At 39.8% G+C, this 23,055-nt stretch overlaps 2 protein-coding genes across 2 annotated transcripts in view; one reads left to right on the top strand and one right to left on the bottom strand.

Annotated features, from left to right (window-relative positions):
- PSMB7 (proteasome 20S subunit beta 7) overlaps positions 1 to 23,055 on the bottom strand; it is a 979,390-nt gene that overhangs the window by 394,732 nt on the left and 561,603 nt on the right. The window lies entirely within an intron of this gene.
- Positions 1 to 23,055, top strand: part of ADGRD2 (adhesion G protein-coupled receptor D2) — a 322,961-nt gene that overhangs the window by 207,266 nt on the left and 92,640 nt on the right. Inside the window, exon 25 of the mRNA XM_075184713.1 lies at positions 22,671 to 22,701. Within this exon, the coding sequence (XP_075040814.1) occupies positions 22,671 to 22,701 (31 nt within the window). The remainder of the gene's footprint in view (positions 1 to 22,670; positions 22,702 to 23,055) is intronic.

Here is a 23,055-nt window from a genome sequence, read left to right as displayed (position 1 = left end):
AGTTTGATTTAGTTGCACCGACCCAGGAAGTTGATACCAGGATCCTGCTAATCATTTACTTCCCTTTAAAAAAATATCTGACTCATTTAACATTGTAGGTATATAACTAACAAGTTAACCCGTGCATGATACTCATGCATTCTAGTCAAATCAAGCTACTTAAGGTCTTAAAAAGGTTCTTGTCATGCATTTGGACCTAGCCCAGGCCTCCTCAGGGGAAGAGCGTTAGTTCCCGATGCAAGCGCCCTTTTTAATGTGTGTTCATGAGGTAAAATTACCTCACGAATATGAGTTTGACCCCTCAACTCGTAAATTTAGCCTTTACTACCCCTCCCACGGGGGGAAGGGGGGATGATGGAAGTTAACTGACTTGACTATTCTAATTTTTTTGTCAAATAATGTCAGTATACCAAATTTCAGGTCAATTGGATGAGCCCTTTCTGAGAAAATAGTTTTTTCCACACACACACACACACACACACTAACGCACGCTTCTACACATGTGTGTTCATGAGGTAAAATTACCTCACGAAAATGAGCTTGAGCCCTACCAAATTTCAGCCCTTTTTGTTTTTTTTTTCCCACACACACTAAGAATTTAGTAGGTCAGTGTATAACTCTGCCCAGCAGGTGGCGCTGCAACTTGTTTTTTTTTTTTCACACACAGACGCCACTAAGCATTTATATATTAGATTGGTGTCTGATTGTGGTGTGATGGAAGATTTAACCCCACATAGGTGATATACTTTTGGACCCACTGGAACGTGAAACCTCATTTCACATCTCTATACATTACTAATGCTCCAGATTTGTATTAATTCATGGAAAATCCAACAAATAAGGTAAATTTATCAATTGTATCTATTATTAGCTGTATGGATTGTCTAGTAAAGAGGAGTAACTTGTCTGCGAAAGTTGTAATTTTCACCTCTCTCTTTCCCACCTTGATGCCATGGAAGTCTTTTTATGAGAGTGAATGCCTAATGAGGGGATCTGTAGCCAGGTTGAAGAGAAGTGGGGAAAGGGAACATCCTTGTCCTATGCAGGGAAGATGTGTATGAATTTGTTATTGACTGTCATGTGGAGTTGATTTATATGGTGTGTATAAAGTTTCTAAAAATCGGTCAAAATGTTGAAATATAATCAGGCGGGTGATATGGGGCTATGCTATTTTATCAAATGTCTTTTTGGTGTCCAGATTGATTATAATGTTTTGAACTATGGTCGAATGAGTATCAGCTGTAGCAGTTCTTATCCCCGTTACTGACTGTATGTGTTTGACAAATCCTAATCGGACTGGTAAGATGATGTAGGGCATAGCAATTTGTAATCTATTTGCTATTATACTGTTGAGAATTTTGAAATCTTGGTTGAGAAGGGAGATTGTTCTGTTGGAGGATACTTGTGTTGGGTCTTTACCAGGTTTGGGTAAAACAATGATCCTGGCCTCATTGAAGTTATGTGGATTAATGCCGGTTGTAAGTATGTAGTTGTATGGTGAGGTAAGTAAGGTGGTTATTTATGAGTTTGTAATATTCTGACCCAAACCCATCAGGTCCAGTTGATTTACCATTGGCAAGTGAATTAATAGTGTTTGTAACCTCTTCGGTAGATTGGTTCTTCTGGGGTTGACCTCTCGTCAGATTGATAATTCCCTCCGGCTAGAGTCACCACCTGCCCTCAAATCTCCCTCACTGTCAGTAACACCACAATTTCCTTAGTCTCCGAAGCCTGCTAACTTAGTGTCACACTTGACTTCACCTTTTGTTTTTGTCCTCACATCCAGACTCTATCCCAGTCCTGTCGACTCCACCTTAAAAAATTGCCAGAATATGCTATCACGACACGGAACCTGAGATTGGCTAACATTATTCCAGTTCCTTGGTCCGACCATTCAGCTATGTTTTTACTGCTTGATATTTTGCCACAATTTGCGCTGCGGTACTGGTGGAGATTAAATGACCCTCTGTTTCTGAAGGAGAATCTTAGTAAGATCAGGCAAGCTCTAAGCGACTTGCAAACAGATAATAGTCCAGAAGAAACCGCTCCTATTGTTATATGGGAAGCCCATAAAGCAACTATTAGGGGCTGTCTGATCAGCCTTGCATCTTACGATAAAAAGGTAAACAAACAGATTGTAGCCAACTTAGAGTCTCAGATACAGGCTCTTACTATCCAGCATCAGAGATATCCCAAATATACAATTTATCTTAAACTACTATCCCTGAAAGTGCAATTAGGTAAATTACTGGCTACCAAAGCGGCTAAAACACTTCTATGGCTTCAACAGCGTTTTTACGAGAAAGGAGACAAGGCTGATACGCTGTTAGCCTGTAGGTTCCAGAATAAGCGATCACGTATTGTGGCCATTAGAGATCAGACACAACAACTCATATATGACCCCCAAGCTATAGCAAATAGATTCTGTACTTATTACAGCTCACTATATAACCTTCCCCTGCCAACAGACTCCCCAGACATTCAGTGAACGAATACGTGAATACCTTCAAACGTGTTCTCTCCCACGTCTCATGGATGCGCAGCTGTTGATACTTAACACAGACGTTACGATGAAAGAGATAAAAGTGAATATCAAGTCTCTTAGAAACTCGGCCGCACCAGGACCAGATGGCCTTACTGCATCGTATTATAAAAAATTTGCGCCTGATATGGCACTGATGCTTTTTTCACTTTTCAGGGCAGTACCAAGTGGTGAAAGGTTCGAGAGGGACACCACCAGAGCAGATGTCATTGTTATTGCTAAGTAGGGTTGTGAGCCTAGTTACTGTGAGAGCTACAGACCCATCTCTCTACTGAATGTAGACCTAATACTATTTGCTAAACTGCTCACAAACAGGCTGGCTCAAGTGATCCCTGCCCTGGTCCATCCTGATCAGGTGGGATTTATTCCCGCTTGACAGGGATCGGACATTACAAGACGACCAATTAATCTAATTGAAGCAGCTCCTGCTCTGGTGGTCTCCCTTGACGCATAAAAGGCCTTTGACAGGGTATCCTGGCCCTTCATGAGAGCCACTCTTGAGACAATGGGTTTTGAGGTTCAATTTATGACTGGCCTAGCTTTGTACTTCAATCCCTCTGCTACTGTATGGGCTAATGGAGCTGCATTGCTTCAAATCACTAATGGTACTCGACAAGGATGTCTACTCTCCCCTCTGTTGTTCACCCTAACAATGGCACCTTTAGCTTCTCGAGTTCCAGTCAATTTAGCAATCACAGGAATCCAAGCGGGCAAGACTGATTATAAGATCTCCTTATATGCGGACGATTTCTTATTGACAGTCACTAACCCCCTTACCTTTCTCCCTTCCATATAGAAAGAACTTAGTGAATATGGCGAGTTGTCTAACTTTAAAATCATACATACCGCTAATTTTCCTCGGCTCTTGAGTGTTCTTAAACAAGACGTTGAGAATTGGTATAAACTATATATCTCCTGGATAGGTCGCATGACAGCGGTAAAAATGAATCTAGTCCCACGAATTCTCTATCTTTTTCAGACGCTCCCTATTTGGGTCCCCTCATTGGCACTTAAAGCCCTTCAGAAACAAATTGCACGTTTTGTTTGGGCAGGCAAACGACAACGGGTCCAAGCTTGCACGCTTCATCGTCGGACCTCGGAGGGAGGACTGGGTCTTTCAAATATTTCTAATTACTACATTGCTATGCACCTGACCCAGCTAGTCCTATTTCACTCTTCACCTGGCACGAGACTATGGGTTGACATAGAGGCAAATAGCATACAGTTGCTTTCGCCACTCACCCTTTTGTGGATTCCAATTAAACATCGTCCACCACTCCTTTCGCTTCCATCTTCTACTCGTTTCTCACTCCAGATTTGGGACTACAGTACTCGCGCCTTTCAGTTATTAGCTAATCCTGAAATTATGTTTCCGTTGTGGAATAACACGGCTTTTCCCCCTGGACAGCAAAAATCCTTTTCTCAACACTGGTTTAATCGCGGGCTCTGGTTTGTGACAGACATAGTACCCATGCAAACTTTTCCTGAATTTGCAGATCTGCAGCGGATACACAACATCCCCCATAAACGTTTCTATCAATATCTTCAACTAAGGCATCTATTTCAATCTCTATTAGCGTTTAAAACATTCTAACAATTAATGCCTTTGAAAACTTTTTGTCAGAATAGATCTCCACCGATCGGCTTAATTTCAAAATTTTTTAGTCTTCTGGTGGCATTTCATCAACCTATAAAGGATCGATACGAGCTGAAGTGGGAGGAATCCTTGGGAATTGAACTGGATGATTGATGATTGGGCTGAAATTAGGACCCAGATCGCTAAAAGTTAAATTTGCATGAGGACTAAGGAGAATGCCTATAAGCTACTTTATAGATGGTACCTGGTCCCCACTTGTCTTAAAGCTATATTCCCCGATACACCCAATTCCTGTTGGAGATCTTATGGACAAGAAGACTCGTTGTTGCACATTTGGTGGTCTTGTCTTAAGATGGTCAGATTCCTGCGAAAGATACATAATTTAATCCTTATAATAACCTCAATACAAATTCCTTCATGTCCTTCCTATTCACTCCTGCACAGGCCAATACCTGACACTAACAAACATGAAACAGCACTAGTGAGCCATATCCTTAATGCTGCCAAGTGCGCGATAGCGGAAAGCTGGAAACACTTAGAACCCCCAACGATACCTGAAATAATTAATAGTATCTGGCAGACTTATCGCTGCGAACACATTACAAGTATACTTAATGACCAATCTAACAGATTTCGGAACATCTGGCAACCTTGACATGCGTCTTGCGGAGTAGAACAATCAAACACCTCTTGAGTTAGATACTGATACCATAAACTTAATATCAAATCTCATAATAAATGGCTGATATTCATTAAGACACCAGGGGGTAAATGTATGAATCTCCGGATTCTTCATCTCCGGCGTGTTCAGCCTCTTCAGCGCTTAAATTTAAAGCGGCGCTGCATTGTAAAGGGAAACTTCCTATGTCCAAATTGTCCAGAACAATGTTCTGTCTTCTATGTGGTCTATGTTGCCATCAACAAAGTTATTCCATGTAGATTGAAGAAAGTGGTTAAAGGTTTGAGATTGGTAATATTTGTGCATGTCGAATGTGAAAGATACGATTATTGTGGCATTATCTGAAATGATAATATCTCTGATATAGGTTTTTCCTATCTTATAAAAGAGGTGTTGGGAACCGAAAAAGCAAACTATGTGTGAATGTCTACCATGTGGATAGGAGTAGAAGGTGTATTCTCTCTGGAGGGAGTAGTGAAGTTGCCATGGGTCTACTAAGTCTAAATTTGTTGTGAAGAGTAATATATTATTAGGTGTGGCATTATGTTTAGGGTTACTGACCTCTGTTTTGTCCATTGATCATTGACTGAATTGAGGTCCCCTCCAAAAATCAGGTTTTTCCCTCTCATTCCAGGATTTTCTGAAGGATACCTGTAAAAAAAGAATTATTAGGTTGGTTGGAAGCGTACAAGTTTAGCAGTGTGAATTCAGTGTCATTGATGGTTACATCGAACAAAATCAATCTACCTTTTGGATCAATAAATTGTTTATCAATAGAATATGTTATCAATGTGTTACTTAAAAGTGCAGTTTTTTGCTTCTTATTGATATAAAGAGTCCTACCCCACAGTGTCCTATCCAGTAATCACATAGGATACTCTTGTCAACTATTGTCCAGTGTCTTTACTGAAAAACACATTATGTGGGTTTGAGTTTTTTTAAGGTAGGTGGTTACTTTCCAACTCTTAGCAGGATGATTTAGTCCTTCCACATTCCAGGAGATAATGTTCAGAGAACTAAGCATAGTTCCAACATTCAGGGGACGATTGTTGTGGTGGGTGTATTGTTATCCAACTCCAATCTTTAGCATGTTGTGTTGCATGAAGGATGTACTTTGATAGGGCTTCACTCTGTCCTAGTTAGTGGGGTGAAGTTGTGCTAGGAAAAGTTTGGTTTTAGATATCAGGCGAGCAAACTGAAAATAAACTTGAAATGTAATTTGAACACTCTTAACAAATACATTGATGCCCATGATTGGGCCATCTGTATATAGCGGTATCATGGAACATGTGAATTTGTGTAAATCCTCTCTTATGTAGAGAAATTTGTAGGAGCAGAGAAGTTGGAGTCAGACCACTAGTAGACCTCAAGCAGTGTCTCAGGTTCATGACATCAGGCAAGGTGTATATGAGGCTGATTATCACCCAGAGAGGTGGGAAGCTGATTCTTGGTCAGGTAAGATGGTTGGAGACAGGGGAATCTCCAATGGCAGGTCATTCTTAATGCAAGTGGAGCTCAGGTAGTGTGCGTCCTGTCTTGATTGTTGCCCAGTTATATTCTTTGTTGTTATAATTTAGAAAAATTAAGAACCTTTTCTAGCCAAGTCAAAGCAATACACAAGAATACTTTTTGATAGAATGGCACAAAAATTGGTCTGATATGTAAAATAGAACTCACATATAACAACCTGCTGAAAAAAGGCTGGCACTTTAGTAATTTTTCATCAAGTCCATAGAACAGAATTATTCGAGACACAATTATCTGTATGTCAGAAAACTTTTCTACAATGTAATTGCAATAGTAATTTTCTGTGATTTGCAAAAATCCTTAGTAAGCCCAATTCTTTTGGAATAGAGGGTGCTTCATAATGATGAAATGTAAATTGAACTGCTCAAGTTCAACCAAACAACTGTATAGAAGAAAGAATGGATTCAACCAATCCTGCAATGTCCTCCAGTCAGTGACAAAATTTAAACTGAAAACAGCCTGCTATAGGCAACATCTCCACTTTTTCAAACCCGAAGCTTGATAAATTTACCCCGTTGTCTCTAAATGTCAAATGTTGGTGATTTGCCTGTGCATAGAGGGTGAATCCAATGCGGACTGGGGCATGAAGGGCCCATCGGGGGACTGCAATGCTAGGGGCCCACAAGAGGGGGTGTGGCCAGCCATAATAGAGGCGAGATCAGACATTAGAGGGGGAGTGGTCAGCCAACGAAGGACAGCTTGCACTATAGAGTAGTATGTAAAGAATGCAGTGTGTATATAAAGAGTAAACAGTCTTGACCTGACCCTTAGATTGGGCAGAACAGTCATCAAAAATCGGGATTGTCCCACTAGAATCAGAACATTTGACAGACAGTCCTGCTCTCTCCTACCTGTTCTTGTCACCTGTGGCTACAGGTTTCTTTAGTTGCGGCTTGTCTGGATCATGGAATGTTGGGGGCCCTATTTGAAAAAAAATGAGTACATTTAGAAAATTCCAACCAGCCCCGGCATTAAATCATAGGACCCACGATTAATACTTAGGCCTTCCTCCAGCCCCAACATTAAAATAATAGTATCCCCAGTTAATAAATAAACCTATTTCCCTCCCTCCAAACAGCCCCAACAATAAATTAATAGCATTTAAGTATAATAAATATACCTATTTCCAGCAACCGTCACTGACATTAAATAATTCATATTCACATTTAATAAACAGATCTAATGCTCCTTAAACCCAGCCCCACATTCAAATAATAGCCCCCAAACCACCCCTCTAGTCCCCACTATAAAATTAAATTGCCCCACCATCACCCTACAAACAAAAAATATTATCGATTAGTTAGCCACCCCATTCCACACACACACACATTACATGCCACAAGCCCGCTGTGCCATCACACACACACACACACACACACACACACACACACACATTATTGTGCCCCTTCATCACCATGCTGTGCCCCCTTATGATCACACTGCGCCCTCCATGCTGCTTTTACTCCCCCTTCATCACCCTGTGCCATGCTGCTTTGGCCCTGCTTCACACTCTGCCTTGCTGCTCTTGCTGCCCTTCACACTCTGCCATGCTGCCTTTGCCCCCCTTCACACTCTGCCATGCTGCCTTTGCTCCCCTTTACTTTCCTTTTCTATCGGTTTCTTTCTTCTCTTTTCTTCTCTTCTTGTCTTCTTGCTGACTCCTCTTTGCACCGCTCCTTACTGAACGTCAGGCGTGATGACGCCATAAGGGTTGGGACCTACCGGCATATACCCCGGCTCCCCGGCGGGCCAGTCCTACCCTAGGTGAATCTAATTTGGACTGCATAGTGGGGACACTAAAGACACTATAGTGAGACAATAAATGGTTGCGTACAGTTACTTTAGCATCCACTTATCCTTTATGTCCCCAGAAAAAAAAACATTTCTAGTCAGTGTTTTAGGTTTCATATACAGTATGGAAATTGGCTCCACTCAAGACAACAGTTGAACATTTTTGCACTTCGCTTTCCTGTTACCTTATTAAATTAGCCTGTTAGTGTCTGACTGCGATACGTGGGGCATACCACGCAGCAATTCCAGCAGTCCGGGGCGGGGGGGGGGGGGGGGATGACAACTAATATCATAATCAACCCCATAAAAGTCGATTATGATTTTAGTGAACTAAAAATCTATTTCATGCTGTACACTGTAAACTGACTTGTTTTAAATGGCGATGGCAGGTGTTATTTCATCCTCAATACGTTGTATTTTTGATTGTAAGCAGTTTAATTTCCTGTGAACACTTTATAAAAAAAAACTCATTTATTATTTTTAACAATGATAACCTGCAGGATTTATTCAGTCCATCTTTTGATGATTCAGTTAATCTCACCAGATCCATGCATTGCTCAGTTACAAGTACTAAAGATGTGAAACTGCATTAAAGGCTTACAAAAAAGACCAATGCATTGCAGAGTTTGAAATCCCTAAAATATAGTGTTCTACCCATGCAAATGCCAAGGACATCATTCATCCTGGTAACATAGAGACCAAAAGACCATCATATTTTCATTATTCCTTATGTTTATATTTATAAAATAAACAACGTAGAAAAATTATTTCATCGTTTTTATAAGTCTGTACTTGTGTGTATTGTCTGTAAGCATTTAACTAATTGTGTAGGATTGTGTAAAATGTAAGCACATTCTAAGTACTGTATATCTAATAATAATAATAATAAAAAAATACAATCACAGGAAATAGAGGGTTAGCAAGTGTGGCATAAATACATAGTTTGTAAGGATTTTGATACAGGAATAATATAAATATTATATTGTTACAGAAAATATAAATACATTTAATTGAAAGGTATCATATAATGTTGCTACTGTAAGCAGCTTCAGCTTGTCTCGCTTATTAAAAGTGTAATGTTTCAAATGGGTATAGGCAGCAAGCACAAAAACAAAAAAACGCACAAAGACCCATAATTTTTAGATGTGGTTGTCAATGACGAGATGAATCAAATGTCATGCGTTTTAAGTATGACGCCTTGCAAAGGGGCATGACTTATAGTTGACCACTAAAATGCATTCACAAAGTAACCCCCAAAATATGTATAGGCTCCAATATTATGATATGGACAACTTTAAATATAGAGATGCATCCAGAGCACTGAATTGACAGGGATTAACATCATTATCATTGTAAACAAATGGAATATGAGGTTTAACACAGATAAATGTAAGGTTATGCATTTAGGGATCAAAAACAAGAACGCAATCAATACATTAAATGGAATTCATTTAGGAGAATCTATAATGGAAAAGGATTTGGGAGTGCTCGTAGACAGTAGACTTAGCAATAGTGCTCAATGTCAAGCAGCAGCTACAAGGGCAAATAAAGTATTGGCATGCATAAGAAGGGGTATAGATGCAAGGCAAGACAGTGTAATTTTGCCACTGTATAAATCGTTGGTAAGACCTCATCTTCAATATGCAGTACAGTTCTGGGCACCACTCTATAAAAAAGATAATTTGGAACTAGAAAGGGTTTAGAGAAGGGCGACAAAATTGATAAAGGGTATGGAGTCATTAAGTTATGAGGAAAGGTTAGCCAGTTTAGGCATGTTTACTTTAGAAAAGAGGCGTCTGTGATAGCAGATTCAATAGATATGTTTAATAAAGGGTTAGACAAATTTTTTGCGGAAAAGTGTATCCAGGGATACGACCGTTAATTAAAATGAAGGATAATAGTGGATTTAGGGTAAAAATAGCACTGCAATATTGGGTCTGGGGGGATTTTCACAATTGAAACAGATCGGCGGTTGCTTATTCTGGATCAATTTCAAATATAAGTGAGGGATCGTAGGAGATCCAAAATAGGTTGAACTTGATGGACTGGTGTCTTTTTTCAACCTCATCAACTATGTTACTATGTTACCTCCAGAGAAGAACTGCAGCCCCAAATGCTAAATAATGTATCTAAACTGGTCTGTATAAAGGAAGGTGGATGGGTTTCACTCTGGAGCTATTTGGATGATGCTTACTTGTTGGTATTATCACTGCTGCATCTGGAGGCATAGTCTTCACCAGGGATCACTGCAAGGAGGACCATTAGAATTATTCTGTTTATAAAAATGGTACTGTCTCTCATAAATCACTGTATCACATCCAGTTTATTTGCTAGTTATATATGTGTGCGTGTGTGTATATATATATATATATATATATATATATATATATATATATATATATATATATAGAGAGAGAGAGAGAGAGAGAGAGAAAGAGAAAGAGATTGTGGCAATGGGAGTGGCTTGCCACGGGCCTCTCAGGGAGGATTTGACTATGGGGCTGACAGTCTACAGGTAAAAGGCTGCAGACCAAGCTATATACAGGTGTAGCACTGTGTTTATGTTCAGTTACATACAGGTCTGAGACATATGTTACAAGCTGTAAATTGTAATTTAACTTACAGCGCTTTCAGTTGTCTTCCACAGCAACAACAGAAGGTTGATAGGTGTCTGCAATCAGGAGAGGTTACAGAACATCTACTGGGAACTCCTTTTAAAGGCAAAGGGGGAGTGTCGCCTGTCTGTCAAGCAAAGCCTGTGGGAGGAGTCAGTACTATAAAAGACTGAACTTGGCAATTGTGCATTGCAACTATTGCCAGTTAGTGGCCGGCTGGTGTTTAGGGAACTGCTGTATAGCCAGATGTAGTTTGCCTGCTGTTGTCCTGATGTATGATGTCTGCTTTAGCTGTTATAGTCATGCAACAATAAAGCACCATCTTGATTTGGAACAATAAGTGGTCCGTGTTGCTGATATCTGCAGGAGGCTCCTGCAAAAACTAGTGTCAGAAGTGCTACAAGAAGGGCAAGTATTGTTAATATATATATATTATTATTATTATTATTAATTTTTATTTATAAGGCACCACAAGGCATCCGCAGCGCCGTACAGAGACAAACAAAATCACAATACAATGGGAGACAGCACAGTACGGTAAACACAGCAACTCAGTACGCTCAATGCACAGCTAGAGAGGGCGGGGAAGGGGGAGGGAGGATCCGCAAACGACGGGGCCCAAGAAGGAGGGCGCGGAAGACAGGGAGACCCCCAGGGGGGAGGAGGGAGCGAGAGTGGACGTGGGGTGGAGGACCCTCGAGGAGGAGGGCTAAGTAGCTGGAGAGCAGAGTTAGAAGTGGTGGAAACAGGAGGAGAGATGGCCCTGCTCAGAGGAGCGTACAATCTAAGGGGAGGGGTGGACAGACAGAGAGATTCAAGGGAGAGAGGGAGAGTAGGGGGACGGAGGCAGAAGATAAGGAAGGAAGTTAAGTGGGAGACAGGCTTTAAGAAAAAGGTGGGTTTTTAGGGCCCATTTTGAAACTGGACAGATTAGGGGAAGTTGTGATGGAGGGCGGGAGCTTGTTCCAGTGGAGGGGGGCAGCGCGGGCGAAGTCTTGGATATGCGCGTGGGAGGAGGTTATAAGGGGGGAAGAATCCACAATGAAAAACAGAGGGGGAAAAGCACCTATGGTGTAGTATTTTAGGAGATATAGTCCTAAAAGCCAAAGTGTGTACATATGCGTACCAATATATACTGGAAAACAAGCTTGTCAGTACACAAAGTCTGGGTACTTCATTATATCATGTAGATCAACTTCAGTCTTGTATACTCATATGGAGAGTGAAAAAAACAATAGTGCAGTAACGTCAAGCAAGTGGAGCCAATATATGTCCAGCCACCTTAGATTATGCGTACCTGAATTAAATATTAGAGCGCTTATCTGTAAGATTGCTTTCTGTAGCTGGAGCTCTTGTTCAATTCACTACATCCACAGGTTCAGGACAGGCGTACAAAAATGAAAAAGGTCCCATATAGTGTAGTATGTTTATAAAAAGTTAAATTTATTCACAATATAGGAATCACACTCACAATGTAAATATAAAACCAAGCTAATCTGTATCCCAAGTAATCCTCATCTCTATTTTCAATGGATCCAGGTGTCATAGGATTCAACAGATGGGAGTAAATGTATCAAGCTGAGAGTTTTCCGGCGGGTTTGAAAAGTGGAGATGTTGCCTACAGCAACCAATCAGATTCTAGCTGTCATTTTTTAGAATGTACTAAATAAATGATAGCTAGAATCTGATTGGTTTTTCAAACCCGCCGGAAAACTCTCAGCTTGATACATTTACCCCATGGTATACTGGAAACAGATGCTATAAAGAGGGTACCAGTTGTACTAGCTCACCTCAACGCGTTTCGTCTTTAAAGAGACTTCATCAGGAGGATGTGTAGCCTTTCTGTATGTGTGATTATTGGGCGCCACCATTTTGCACATGCGCACTGCGCAATGCTTACTGCGGAATGCTTACTGCGCATGTGCGGATTTTGGAGTTGCCGCGTCTGCCGATTGAACGGCAGTGAGTGATCAGTTATGGAGCGATTGTTAGTAATAATGGCATTAAGACTAGGTGAATTAGAAATAGCAGGAAAGTTATTATTCAGGTAGGTAAGTATCTTTAGTTCTTATAGAGTTATAGTCCGGCGGCCATCTTTTTAAAGGGCTTGGAGCATAGAGAACACTGGATATCGTCCGGCGGCCATCTTTGTAAGGGGCTTGAAACATAGAGGACACTAGATATCGGCCATATTTGTGATGGAAAAACATATATCATTACATATTACAATAGAGTCCTCTGAGTTAATACCGGGGATAAATGCATTTTATGGCCAATAACCATTCCATGAATGGTAGTGAATACAATTATAGTTAACCATCACATTTATACTAAATAATTTGTGAATCCTAGATATATAGGTATAAATACATACATAAATGAAAAAAATATACACTGTTCTGAAAATGACAAGTATGAAAAATAAACAATAGAAAATAGATAGTGGTCAAAACCACAATCCATATCATAAACCCCTCATAAATAAAGGGACAGCGTAAAACAAATTAATAACAAATTGTTACATGACATAATAGTTGGATGTATAATATATATTAGTCTGTAGCTGTAATAACCACAATATTTTACAACATATATAAAAATATAAAAGATCTGTCTCAGATAACAATATAATACCAAGGTAAGGAGAGTCGAGTGTAAATAATATAAATATCATAATAAAAAACCCATAAAGCCCTATCACTCAATAGAGAGTCTAGTAAAAATCAAATGAGATTGTGCATATTAGGTATCTTAATCTAGAATATATTAATGTAGATATAGTGATTCCTAATAGAAAGCATATAAATATATATGAGGAGGAGGAAGGGGGAGAGGGATATTAGAGAGTGATAAAGTAAACAATCACAATAATCACAAAAAGGGGACTATCTCGTAGCCCTTATTAAATCCTGATGGAGCAAGTGTGTTTAATTGGAAGATCCAGAACATCTCTCTCTTAGATAGTTTAGCTTGGATGTCTCCCCCTCTAGGTCCCAAGGACACATGTTCGATTCCCTTAAAAGTAATATGGCTAGGGTCAGAGTTATGTTTATGCATAAAGTGCTTAGAGACATATCAGTGGCTTTCCACTTTGCTCTTAATATTTCAAACATGTTCCTGTATCCTCAATTTCAGAGGTCTTTTTGTTTTCCCCACATACTTAAGCCGACATGAATATTCTAATAAATATATCACTGAAGATGTTTGACAGTTCATACATTGTTTGATATTGTATTTAACACTGTTGTCAAAGTTATAGAAAACCTTCTTATCTGAACTCGCATATTTGCAAATATTGCAGTGATTGTATTTAATAAAGGCATTGAAATCAAGAAATGTTTTGTTGGTATCATTGCATATTTCAGGTAACATACTTGGAGCCAGAATGTCTTTAAAATTTCTATTTTTTCTCAATACAATATCTGGTTTATCCGGTAAGAAATTTACTAGTATGGGATCCATTTTTGAGGATCTCCCAATGTTTAGTGATTGTAGATCTGATTTTATGCTCACAACAATTAAAATTGGTGATAAAGGGGACACTATCTTTTTTTCTTTTCCTTCACTTTATATTTAAAAAGGTCTGATCTATTCACCCCCTCAATTTTCATTTTAGCATCTGAAATCAAAGTATCAGGATATCCTCTTTTTTGAAATCGTTGAACATACATAGATACTTGCTCTTTACACTGAGTCTCGGTACTGCAGTTTCTCTTAATCCTATAAAATTGTGCGTAAGGGATGTTGGTTTTCCATCTCCTAATGTGTCCACTTTTATAATGGAGGTAACTATTGGTATCGACTGATTTAAGAAAGTTCTTAGTTTTCACCTTGCTATCAACTCCAGATAGGACCAAATCTAGATATTCAATACTATGGGGATCATGGTTGGCTGTAAATTTTAAGTTATAATCATGACTACTAATGTAAGTTAAGAAATCTTTAATCGAATCTGTATGACCTTCGCATAACATGAGTATACCATCTATATACCTCTTGTACATTTTTATATGTTTAGAAAAAGGGTTTGAGTTAAAAACAGATTTCTGTTTCCAACTTCCCATTACCAGATTCGCAAAACTCGAAGCAAAAATAGTCCGCATTGCAGTACCACACCGCTGGAGATAGAAGGTGTCTAAAAATTTTAAATAATAATGGGTGAGGATAAAAAGAATAAGTTCACATATAAAATCTTTATGTATTGGAGAGAGAGGAGGATCCGGATCTAAAAAGCGTCTACAGGATAAAATTCCATTGTTATTGCAGTGTATAAAGATTGTACATAAATAGTTAGCCACATATAATTGGGGTTATTTAAGAAATTAAATAAATTCAATACACTGTGTCAGATTTGCACACGAAGGATGAGTGAGATCCTGCTGTCTCAGCTGGTATTTGCTAGACTTCCCCAGAGGCGCGGAGTCTAACAGAGTGGAAGGTATTCACCAGAGATACCCACAAGGAGATTTGGGCTTAGCGGCTCCCACCCTGCAGGTCACGGCCCTCTAGGGAAGTTCCCAGTGAGACAGAACAGAGAGGTGATTCAAAGAGACAACTTGACACTGTGGAGTAGACTCAGTGAAGGGCAGATACATGAGTCCTAGTAGAACACTAGAGAGGAGGAGGTGATGAGCCCGACCAAGCAGTCCACGGTGAGGTGGTTAGGCAGGGATCAGAGGTACACAGTATATACAGCAAACGATGCACCAAAGCTATGCCTCTTGAACTGTGGACGGATCAGCGAGGTCGGTGGTACATGTAGAATAGATAGTGGACGATGGCCACAGCCTTTACCACTAGCAAGTGGAACAGACAGGCAGAGATCAGCGGTGTACCGGGCATGCAGCAGACGGTGAACCACGGCTATTACCACTTGGAAATGGAATGGATCAGCAGAGGTCAGCGGTACATGCAGAGTAGATAGAGGGCGTTGATCATAGCGTTTACCACTAACGAGTGGAACATTTGAGCAGATATCAGCAGTATCAAGGTTATGCAGCAGATGGTGAACCACAGCTATTACCACTTGGAGGTGGAATGGATCAGCGGAGGTCAGCGGTGCATACAGAGTAGATACTATGGACAGAAGGAATCAGATCAGGCCAGGTGAAGACTCGAAGAACTAGCAGTCAAAAGGTGAGGGGAGGAGCCTTATAAAGGAGTACTGACCAAAGGCTAAATAGGCCAGAAACACAGGTGAAGCATAGCACAGTTGCAGACTGCTGCTGACAGCATACACAATGAGGCGAATTAAGATGAGGCTAGGTGTGCTGATGCTCGGGTGGAGATACTTTATATAGCGCCACTGATTCTGCAGCGCTGTTCGGAGAACTCATGCACATCAGTCCCTGCCCTATTGGAGCTTACAGTCTAAATTCCCTATTATACACACACACAGATAGAGAGAGAGAGAGAGAGAGAGAGAGAGAGACAGACTAGGGTCAATTTGTTAGCAGTTAATTAACCTACCAGTATGTTTTTGGAGTGTGGGAGTAAACCCACGCAAACACAGGGAGAACATACATCCTCCACACAGATAAGCCCATGGTCTGGAATTGAACTCATGACCCCAGCACTGTGAGGCAGAAGTGAATTAACTATATGCTATATAATATTATTTTGGGACACACACCTTCTTTGTGGAAAGCACTTATAGTGCACCTGATGGAGAGAAAAGATATAAGAACTGCTATCCAGCTGGCCTGCTAATCATCCCCCCACACACCAGTGGATACTCAACTCAGTCATAGGTCCATGTTTGTATATATTGGAAAGAACCTATGGGGATCCTTGCAAGTATTTGTGTCCTTATATATACATTCATGCAATTTTTATAGTTGAATTTTGATGTCACACTGTTGATTCGTCAAATTTTTATTTTTTTTTCAAGCTTGTGTCCACTATTATAAGTCTTGCTAGGCAGTTCTTTTAAGTTTTTAGCTATTGATAAAAATTGCATCTTTATGTTTTGATTTGTTGACTTATGTATGAATAAATTATAGTATGTAACTCATATAAAGCATTTAAATTGTACTAATGCTTGTAAGGAAAATATTATGTCACGATTAAGGGTATCAAAGCGGTCTTCTAGTATTTTTGCACCAAAGTTCTGTGAGTGATATATAGAGTCTGTTTATACTAGTCAGAAGAGGGCACAGCTGAAACAAAAGAAGCCAGTGTGGCTCAGAGTAAAGATCGGTACAGTTGTGAAGGTGCATTAGTGTGCTTAATATAGGTGGGAATAGGGTAAGCTGTAATAAAGAGATTGGTTTCCAGAAAACGTTTAAAGCTTAGATGGCTATGGAAGAGTTTGATAGGGCATAGTAGGGAATTCCACAAGTGGGTCACAGTATGGGGGTAGACTTGTAGGGAGTGAGAGGTGGTTACCAGAGATGAGATGAAGCACAGGTCAGAGCTAGATCTAAGAGGGTGAGAGGGAGAGTATTTTGAGATGAGATTTGAGATGTGTGAATGGGGGATGTTGTTGAGTTTTCTATGGGTAAGGTTGAGTAATTTAAATCGGACAATAAGATAGTTGAGTGATTTTGTAGTTTCTTATTTAAGAAAAGAGCATATTCTGGCAATATACCTAAGGTGGAGGCAAAAGGACTGGGAGAGAGACTGCATATGAGTAATAAAGCAAAGGGTCAGAGTCAAGTGTGACATCAAGGCAGCAGGTTTGGGAGACTGAACAAATTGTGGATTTATTGCTATTGAGGGAGATTTGAGGGGAGCTGGTGACTCTTAGAGGAGGGAAGATAAGCTCTGTTTTGCACATGTTGAGCTTTAGGTAGTGTTGGGCTATCCATGTGGAGATAGCAGAGAGACAGTGTGCAGAGAGCTGATGGCTCCAACTCATGATGCCACCAGTTCTCTGCATAAATCGCCCACATCATGGGGCAGCAACATATGTAGTACAGTTCAGCACACTGATCCCTCCTCCATCCGAACTGTAGCAGAGGCATGGCTGGAATTGGAGAGCAGTGTGAAACAAGACAAACTTCCCAACAAAATCCTAACTGTGTTGAACAGTTCCCCAAAATTGGGACTGTCCCGCCAAAATCAGGACAATTGGCACACTGTGCTGCTCTCTCCGTCTTGTTCTTGCAGCTTTTACTACCAGCTGCTAATATTTTAATCTCTTTTGCTTCTTGGCCAGAGCCTGGAATGCTGGGGCCCAGTTTGGAAAACATATAGGGCCTGATTCATTAAGGATCTTAACTTGAGAAACTTCTTATTTCAGTCTCCTGGACAAAACCATGTTACAATGCAAGGGGTGCAAATTAGTATTCTGTTTTGCACATAAGTTAAATACTGACTGTTTTTTCATATAGCACACAAATATCAATTTTAAATTTCAGTGTACAAATAAGCTATCAAGTATCCTCCCCTTTAATTCAATTCCCCTCACCTTCCATTTAATTCGTCAGCCCTCCCAACTACTCTCTTCATCATCTGTTATTCATTACCCCATCATTATATTCCATAATTATCTCCCCACCCCTGTTATACATCACCCCACCATTTCATACCACCAAATGTTATTCATCCCACACCTCTCCATGCCCCTCTGCATCCCTCTTCACCCCAACCCTATCCCTCTTTACTTACTTTACAGAGGGAGCTGTGGTTAGAAGAGGTGCGCTGTATGATCTATGGCTCTTTCCTTCACATCTCTCTGGTTCCTTGCACCTGGCTGAGTGCCTACTGTAAAACTTCCAAGCTCTTCTGGGTTTATATGTCTTCAGTTGTTTAATGGTCAAACAATTAGACCCTTCTCACCAGTACTAGCAGCAGAAGTAAAGCTATTCATATCTCTAAACAATTAATTGTGACTCATTGACCAACAATAATATTCCTTTGTCCTTCATCAGCTTCACCACGTTGCACATAAAATCCATTTGGACATGATCTTCTGTTTTTTGAATTGTTCAGTAAGTTAACTGGCATAAATTGAAATACATCTACTTCGTTATTTGAATTAACACAAGGGTATGTTTCCGTCACAACAATGCCCTTTCTTCTATTCTATAAGCTGGACATATTATATCTAGTGGCAAGAGAAAATGGTAACAATATTTTATTAAAGATTAATGACCTCTTGCTATGGTGGCATTCATTCCAAACAAACTGATATAGTGAAGAACCTATTGTCATGTAGTACTCAATCTCCTCATACTGTAATCATTGTGCTGTTGAATTTTTCCATGAAAACATAGCACTGAATAAATCAGGACGTAAAAAGCCTTGAAAATATAAATGGCAGTTTTGTAAGGCCTATCAGATAGACATTGCCTATCATTTAATGTTATGTAGGGTGCATTTCAATAATTAGAATAAGTATTTGTTCATTCTTTTGTTGCTTAGAATCTGCTTAAACATATAACATTCATCAGGTATGTAGGCTGAGAAGCAGAATAATGTTTGTAACATGTTTGAACATTTTGTAGCTCCAGCATTAGTTCAAAAACATTGTTGTTACTGCAGACAAAATGATTATCAAATGCCCTTGATGACAAATAATCACCTCTTCATATCTTGAAAAGAGAACAATTATGCATATATTAGGTATGAGCACTATTTACAAAGTCATACTGTCATAGATTCTATGAAACCTTCTATTTAATAATGTTTTCTGAGAAAATGACATAAAGAACTATTGAAAGTAGTGTATTGAATTTCTTCAAATGAAATTGATGATTGCCATTTAAAAATACAAATAAAAAATAAACTAAAATGTATTTAAAAAAACAAAACAAAACAAAAAACGTCATACCTCCTAAAATAATAAACCAGTGCCATGACCTGGGTAGCAACTGTTAAAACATTGCAGTAACGAGCATGGCATCCCCCTGCAAATGCGACATTCCCCACCAATCTATACACATTTCTTCTAGGGGCAGGGACAGTACTCCCTCTAAGTGACCTAAAGTGGTCAGCAAAGCCACCAAATACTAGTGGATGCCTAAAAGACTGAATGAGTGCCATAATGTCCCCGACACTAGGCGCTGGCTGGTGACATGGTAGAGCCACAGCCAGTAGCTTCTTATCTATGAAGCTGGCAGCTGCTTCTCCTTCATTTAGGTGATGGGCAGGGAGTGTGTGGCAATGGGCTATGTCACATCGCCACACTCCTAGTCTGACTCAGAGAAGCGAGGCTCCTAAGAGACATGTCAGGAGATGTACTCTAAAGAGGCCACATCTCCTGGTGGCTACATTGGCGTATGCATGCCCGTACTCAGTACTGTAAGTAACTTGCAGTTGCACAACCCCAATCTGCCTCTCTAGGTATATTGGGAGGCAGTAAAAGTTATCTGTAACTCCAAATTCCGATTAGCTTTACTGTGTATCTGTAGTAAAATAAAGTGGATTTTTGTGGCCCAAAAATTTAGAAGTGCTGGTATGTAATTTTTAAGCGAATAGGTGTAGGGGAGCCTAAACCACCAGAATCTTTTGGGATTTTAATATTTTAAAATTATTTATTAATTTTAGATAAATGTTCTCACTATATTAAAACACATGAAATGGTGCAGGGTTACTCACCCTGTGTCCCCCTTTGTATCCAGTTACCTCTCCCTAATGTCCCGCCACCTCTACCTCATGTCTACCAAACATATAGGGATCATATTATTTTTATTATATATTACTTTTAAAACTACTAGAAATTGCTACTCACTTTTTTCTTACTGGCAATCAACAATTTAATGGAAATTATTTCTGTAGTGTGATCACATACACAGGGTCATATGTACACACATGGTCACACAGATATCGTACATAGCAGGACAGACTGGGTTCAACACACAGATTGGAGCACAGAGAGTGTGGCGAGCACACACAGATTTGAGCACACAGACTGTGGTGTGCACACACACAGATTGGAGCACAGAGACTGTGGCGCGCACACACACAGATTGGAGCACAGAAACTGTGGCACGCACACACAGACTGGAGCACAGAGACTGTGGCACGCACACACAGATTGGAGCACAGAGACTGTGGTGCGCACACACAGATTGGAGCACAGAGACTGTGGTGCGCACACACACAGATTGGAGCACAGAGACTGTGGTGCGCACACACACAGATTGGAGCACAGAGACTGTGGCACGCACACACACAGATTGGAGCACAGAGACTGTGGCACGCACACACAGATTGGAGCACAGAGACTGTGGCACGCACACACAGATTGGAGCACAGAGACTGTGGCGTGCACACACAGACTGGAGCACAGAGACTGTGGTGCGCACACACACAGATTGGAGCACAGAGACTGTGGCATGCACACACAGATTGGAGCACAGAGACTGTGGCGCGCACACACAGATTGGAGCACAGAGACTGTGGCACGCACACACAGATTGGAGCACAAAGACTGTGGCACGCACACACATATTGGAGCACAAGTATACCATATATAGACAGACACTGGGGCACACAAAACAAAAGTATCTGCCTTGTAGTCCACCCTCCCTCTCACCTTGTAGGCCAAGATATTTTCACTGGGGACTGCAGTGCAGTAGCTCAACTTCTCCTCTCCCTCATGGTGCTGCAGGAGCAGGACTTTCACAAACCCTGTGTAGCACCGCCCATCTGCTAAGCCTCACCCTCCCTCTCCTCTATAGCGTAGCTCCGCAGATGAAAAGAAATGGCTTTGTCGGCAGCCCAATCAGCTGTAATAGGAGCATCCTATTAGTAGTATTGTTTTTCTGCTGTATCTCTTGCTCCAGCTACAGGGCAAGTCTTGGGCAGTAGCGATGATATTTTTTTATGCATGCTATAATGTGTTTGCAAACAGGAGCAACTGTGAAAATGTATTTTATGTTCAGTAGAAATGAAGAACATAATAAATGTATTAACTGGTGACATTGTTTCTATTTTTGTTCCCCAGTGCATTCTTTTGCAAAATTATAATCTACATAGGTATTGGACGTATCCTGCAGTGTCTTGTGTAGTAGAGCTGAGCAGACCTACACCTTCATCTAACATTGTTTCTTGAGATCTGTTCCTTGTTGAATTCGTACTGTAATACTGTGTTTCTTTATTTACAGTAATACAATATTTTAATGTGCTTTGTTGTCAAATTACATTTAATATATGTTATTAGACAATATGATATCCATTTGTGGTAAAATATACCTTATAACATGATGATAGGAGGATCATCTCTTTGGTTACCATGATTATCAGTTGGGATGTTAACCATTGTGATGTTGCCGCTGTCAGATTTTAAATTGACGTTTCCTGTTATGGCTCTCATTTGCTTTAGTGATCAATCTGGTGCTATAACATGATATGGAGCAAGAATGCTCTGCTTTCAAGTATCTTTTTCTTATTAGATATTAGTACTATGTTAATTCAGTAAAAACAATGATAGAAAATTACCGTTAGCACCGCTCGTTAGTAATTAATCCTCTAAGGCTTTTTCAGTCTCATTACTTGGAGTTTATAGCTGCATTTTATTCATATTTACCATTTGAGGTGTTAAGTAATAATCAAATTGTCAGATCAACGATCAAAAATGTTCAATGTTCGTTTTAGTTGTCACTTTGTATAACAAAAGCATATTTACGTCTGTAACTTCCTTTACCTGTGATTATAGAACACTGGATTTATCTTATAGAATTCTCCATGCCAGAAGTATATACACCAACCTTATGTTTAGAAGTTTCAAAACGGCAACCCCTAGCTAGCAGTAGTTAACCTTGTAGAACTGATAGATACATAGCATTCTAAAATATTTGGTTTAATATTTTAGTTTATTTTTACCTAAAATGACATATATGTTATAGTAAGAATTAGTATTGTAGATGTCCGTTTTCTGGAGTTAATATACAAAAGAACAGTTTTTGTGTGTGTTTTTTTACTATGCTATGTTGATTATTGAAATGTGTTTTCTCTTTACTTTCCTCCCAGGCTGTAGAACTCACCTCTTTCAAAACATCAGGTACTATATGTTTCTTTTCATTCTGGGCAATGTTAATGTTTTTTTCACTGCAAATCATAACTCACCATACAATCTGGGTACCAGATGATTATGTGCTTATTCTCAGCATCTGACAACTACAATGCAAGTTCTGACTCTTTGTTAGCTTACAATTTGGGTTAAGGACAATGTGGTTTGTGGCATGACAGTATGTGCCATGGAGTTTTCATATTGCTGCATTAAAATATTTTCTTATTATTTGTTAAAGGACAAAGGAATGTAAATATATTATATATTATAACCTTTAAAATGCATAAAAGAGAGAGCGAAGAGCAAATGCGTAGTGCAGACTGTTAAATCACTTAAGAAAATAAA

The sequence above is a fragment of the Mixophyes fleayi genome, chromosome 9 (assembly GCF_038048845.1).
Source record: "Mixophyes fleayi isolate aMixFle1 chromosome 9, aMixFle1.hap1, whole genome shotgun sequence".
Taxonomy (NCBI): Eukaryota; Metazoa; Chordata; class Amphibia; order Anura; family Limnodynastidae; genus Mixophyes; species Mixophyes fleayi.
Note: the sequence above shows the minus strand (reverse complement) of the source record. Positions and strands in the feature narration are given on the sequence as shown.